The sequence below is a fragment of the Mus pahari genome, chromosome 9 (genome assembly GCF_900095145.1).
Source record: "Mus pahari chromosome 9, PAHARI_EIJ_v1.1, whole genome shotgun sequence".
Classification (NCBI taxonomy): Eukaryota; Metazoa; Chordata; class Mammalia; order Rodentia; family Muridae; genus Mus; species Mus pahari.
This window is the reverse complement of record NC_034598.1, coordinates 60,985,762-60,990,920: the sequence shown is the minus strand read 5'-3', so window position 1 is coordinate 60,990,920 and position 5,159 is coordinate 60,985,762. Positions and strand designations below refer to the sequence as shown.

General features: G+C 42.2%; 1 protein-coding gene across 1 annotated transcript in view; it reads right to left on the bottom strand.

Moving 5' to 3' along the window:
- Positions 1-236: 236 nt before the first annotated feature.
- The window catches only part of Lgr5 (leucine rich repeat containing G protein-coupled receptor 5), a 123,953-nt gene continuing 119,030 nt past the window's right edge, over positions 237-5,159 (bottom strand). The window contains exons 16-17 of the mRNA XM_021204271.2: positions 4,364-4,447; positions 237-2,813 (exon numbers count right to left, since the gene is read on the bottom strand). Coding sequence (XP_021059930.1) covers positions 1,726-2,813; positions 4,364-4,447 — 1,172 coding nt within the window. The 3' untranslated portion in view covers positions 237-1,725. The remainder of the gene's footprint in view (positions 2,814-4,363; positions 4,448-5,159) is intronic.

Below are 5,159 nucleotides of genomic sequence, written 5' to 3'. Positions count from 1 at the left end.
ACAACAAATCACACTAAAGCCACAACTTACCAGTTACAGGGGCGATAATTCAGAAGCTAAAAAATATATTTTGATTCATTCTCATGAAATATTTGAGTCCGATGTATCTAAAGGATTAGAGCACAAATAGGTAGGAAATATATACACTAATACTTGAAAACATTAGACGATCATGAATTTGTCCATAGTCTCAATCAATACACTTGAAAGAGCTATTTTGTTTTGCAAGTCACACATTTTATTACAAATTTATTTTGCGCCCGGTAGAAAAGCAAATTCTGGATCTATTTACAAGCACTATGTATTTACATGTGTTATGTACAGTTAATGCATTGGGAAAATTGGCAGAGAAACAATATGTTTGGGAGAATAGGCCACTGTACACGGTTTATTATCATGTTCTTTAATGTCACTGTATCTTTTCTGTAGCAATAAATACAATTCTATATGTACACATCTTATAAAACATCTCATAAATGTATTTTTTTAAAAAAATTCCACATTAAAACATCTGGTCAAAATAAAACATGCATATATAAAAATAAATCTACCTAATAGCCTTTTGGTTCGGGTACAACGAAGCTAATGTAGGATCACAGAAGTTAAGAATAAACCTTTCACTTTCCAGATTTAACAATTTATCTTGAAACATCGAACACCCATGTTAATATGGAATAAGCAGAGAAGCAATGTTCTTCATATCAAGGGGTTGATCCGAAAACAAGACACTGCTAAAACCAAGCTAAATACACAGAATCATACTTTGCCCAACTTCTGTGGAGTCCGAAGTGTGGTGAGGCATTGTTGCTAGAGCTACCAGAGATGGGTGTGTGAAGTTACACAGTGGACTTACGGACTTACGCCCTGCGTTTGAGCACTTAAAATGCACAGCCATTTGAGACAGTGATGAACATCTCGCCAAAAGCATGCTCCTACTCAGAAATAAATACAAATCTGACAATTTCATACTGTCTTTCGTAGGTGTGCCCACGGCTGACAATGAACTTTCTGAGCTTTAGACTCCAGGATTTTAAAAGACGAATCAGAATAATCAAATTTTACCTATATATAATTGCTCTAGGAACCATTTAAGTTAATGTTCCTTTCCAAAAACTTGAAACCAGTTTTATTTCACCAAGGGAGGATGCACTGGATGCTTATCTATAGAACCCAGTATCTTAACTTTATGTACGGATTAAAAATGTCTCGCATTATCAATCCAAGAAACTGGTGTCTTGGAAGGACCCTGTCAGACAAAAGGCAAAAAGACACACCACCATCTCTGTGTAGTCATTAAAACTAAACTCTGTGGGCAACACAGCCCATTAAAGATCCTTATGTTTTTTTCTTAAAACTCTAACCTTAAAAAAAAAAAAAAAGGAATTTGAGGATTTAAATACACCCATTGAGTCGTCCAACGAATCTTCCCCACTATGCTGGTGAGTTTGAAGAGAATACAATTTGAAGAGCATTTCAGTCTGCTTTTCTCATCTGGGTTCATCTAAATGACTTGATGGCTTTCCTTCTTAGCTGAACAAGTGATACAAGCGGTGTTTAGACTGACGATGCTCTCCCGCTCTAAGGTCTCACTGTTTCCATATCAATTTAGAGATGCTTGCTTGGGTTTTAAGGTAGGTTTTAGCTCAGCTTTCCTTAGCTACTGCTCTGATAGAAATCATTTCTCAGGTTTCCAACTCTTAAAAAAAAGTTCCTCTCTCATAGTAACTAGAGACACGGGACAAACGCAACGGAAGAGAGATGACAGCTTTCAGTCATCGGGTAAGCTGGTGATGACCCGGAATTGGAAGGCAAGTCATAGGCTATGCTGGCGTGGGTGAAGGATACTAAGGCTTGGGTTGAGTCACAGGACCGTTTCTCAACATCGTCCGAGTTAATGGACAGCAGGCTGGGGTGTTTTGATCTCGTCCAGAAACGGGTTTGCTTTCCCAGGCTGCCCATATCCTCCTTAAAATGGGGATTGAAGACAATGTAGAGAAGCGGGTTGAGACAGGCAGGAAGTGGGACAATCACCAGAAGTATAAATTTAATGACGTCAGGACTGATAAATGTGAGGTTTAGCAAAGAGGAGAAGGATAAGAAAGCCACGGGGCAGTAAAGGATGCAGTTGGTGAAGAGCAACAGAGCAATGTGCTTCACCATAGAACAATCCCAAAGATTCTCCAGCTCTCCTTTCTCCAAACTGCAGTAGAGCTTCGTGTAGGCAATGGTCATTATGAGGAAACAGAGAGAGTTGAGCAACACGAGAGCCACCATGTAGCCCGTGGTGCTGGGCTCCCCGAAGGGCAAGGGCAGGCAGAGGGGAGAGGCGTTGTACTTACTGCCTCCTAGCAAGGGGATTGTGGCAATGGTCAGGGCCAACAGGACGCACAGCAAAACGATCGCTCTCAGGCTAAAAAGGGGAGTTTTCACTTCAAATTTCGAAGATCTCTTGACAGAAAAACCTCGTTCCAGTGCTGCCAGAGTGAGCAGGAAGATCGACGACTCGGAAGCAAAAATGGACAGGAAGCCAATGATTTGGCAGCCGATTCCATCTTCCCACCACGCACCGTGTTGTGCAAAACGGCCAAAAGTGAATGTATCCACGGCAGCCAGCGTAGCACTGGAGACCCCCATGAGGATGTCCACTACCGCGATTACCCCAATTAGCAGCTTTATGGAAGAGATGTACAGAGGGGTTCTGAACACCGTCAAAGCTACCAAGGCATTGCAGGAAAGAGCCAGTAATGCCGTGGTCCACACCCCGATTCGGATCAGCCAGCTACCAAAAAGGTGCTCACAGGGCTTGAAGGGACCTGAGCAGGAAAGGAAGAGAGAGGTTATATAAGATTGGGCTGGCAGATGTAGCAAACTTGCCAAGAGACCGAGGTCAGTAACCACGATTTTAACCTCAGTGCCCGCGTGCCTTGCTCCTCTTTCTTAAACCAGTGGGAGGGACCGCCTTGGAGATTCCGTGGCACTGACCCATTGATGCCCCAGGTTCTTGTCTTTCCAGGGGATGTATAGAAAAATAAAAAGGGGGAAACTTCACTCCCAAGACATTCCAGTGGGCAATGTGAAATCTCCTGGGTTTCTCACTAAGACCTGAATGGCTTCTATGGCTCCACAGCTCAAGAAAGAGACTCGTGGGGAAATAGGTAATATGAGACACAGGGTGGGCAGCGGTAGTGTGCACTTCATGGACATCTTAGGGAGCAAGGAACACATTGATTGGGAATAAATTATTAATCAGAGCCTTTCCCCACTAAATTACCTACTGTTTCCCCCTAGGAACAGGACAGTTTAATGAATTGAGTATTTTAAAATTCATCCATATTCTATTTTCACCTTTCTTTCTTTCTTTCTTTCTTTCTTTCTTTCTTTCTTTCTTTCTTTCTTTCTTTCTTTCTTTCTTTCTTTCTTTCTNTTTCTTTCTTTCTTTCTTTCTTTCTTTCTTTCTTTCTTTCTTTCTTTCTTTCTTTCTTTCTTTCTTTCTTTCTTTCTTTCTTTCTTTCTCTCTTTCTTTCTTTCTTCTTTCTCTCTCTTTCTCTCTCTTTCTTTCTTTCTTTCTTTCTTTCTTTCTTTCTTTCTTTCTTTCTTTCTTTCTTTTTTTCAGAGAGGTTCTCTCTACTTAGTTCTGTCCTGGAACTATGTAGACCAGGCTAACTTTGAACTTTATGAGACCTGCCTGTCTCTGCTTCCCAAGTCTAGGGTAGGGTCTAAAGGCATCACCACACCCAGCAAGGGCAGAGCCCTAAGCATATTAAACAAGCACTTTATTCTTGGGCTAAATTCCTAGTCCCTTCTTTATAAAGAAGATCTAAATTATTTTAAAATGTATTGATTTGAGGTGGGAATGGGTGGGTGGATGGGGGAGCACCCTCATAGAGGCAGGGAGGAGGGGCATGGGGAGTTTTCAGAGGAGAAACCGGGAAGGGGGACAACATTTGAAATGTTTAAAAAAATAAACTATATAATTTATAAAAAAAATTCAAAATATCAATATTAATAAATTTGCAAGATTACATTATCAAAAATGTATTGATTATGCAAAGCAAGGCTAGGGGGTACCATTCCATGCTGAGCAGTGATACTTCTTCTTCAATCCTATCTGCCTCGCAGTACTCGCTAACTCGTTCGTTTGTATTAGTCTGAGTTAACAGGTCTCCACAAAAGTTCTATTTGTGAATGGAGGATGACTCTAGGGGACTGAAGTTTGTTTGTATTTTACAAGTTCTGATTGTCAGACCCAGGGAGGAGCCACATGTCAGCAGGGATTTCGCTTCTGAAATACAGCCCCCGAGGTCAAACGCCTCAAGAGTTCAAGCAATCCTTGATACCAAGGTCGTTCTGAGGTCTCTCTCACCTGGGGAAGGCGAGCACTGCACCGAGTGAAGGGCCTTCAGGTCTTCCTCAAAGTCAAGCAGGAAATCTTCTAGGTCCCTCTCATCTGAAGGAACGAGAAACGCGACAAGGGTTAGTTCCGTCTTTCTGTACCAGAAGCCTCACGCGGAGAGTCCCGGGTGGCCCTCAAGATGCGAATTGTCACAAAGAGAAATGAAGGCAAGACTTTGCTGCAGGCTGGTTAGAAAGTTCCTTGTTGATGTCCTTCTCTTCCTTCTACTCTGGCTGTACCGCGGCAGAATAGGGTGTGAGGAGGGACGCTCCCATACTCTCTAGGTTAAAACACCCAAGCCGAGTCTGCTGCTCCCCGGGAGCTTGTGATGCTCTTCAATTTCCCAGTGCAGGAAGCACGTTTTATTCAGTTTCCTGGAGGCTGGGGATGTGCTTTATGATAGACTATTATTGTCTTAGCATGCTCAGAGGCCCAGCTTTGATTTCCAGCACCCCTCAGAGACTGGGAAAGAGAAATGACCCATGCTTTAACACTACAATAGCTATGCTGGGAATGTTCTAGGCTACTCTCTCTGACCACAAGAAGAAAAATCATCCCCCCCCCCTTGGGGGATTCTGCATTACAAAAGACAAAATAACAGTGAAGTGCATGATTTAGAAAACTATGCAAAAAAGTTGTAATTTGATACACTTTTCCTAATGATGCTCATATTCTTGGTTTTGTGTGAGACTTGGGAATCAATATTCTCTCTTTCTCTCTCTCTCTCTCTCTCTCTCTCTCTCTCTCTCTCTCTCTCTCTCTCTCT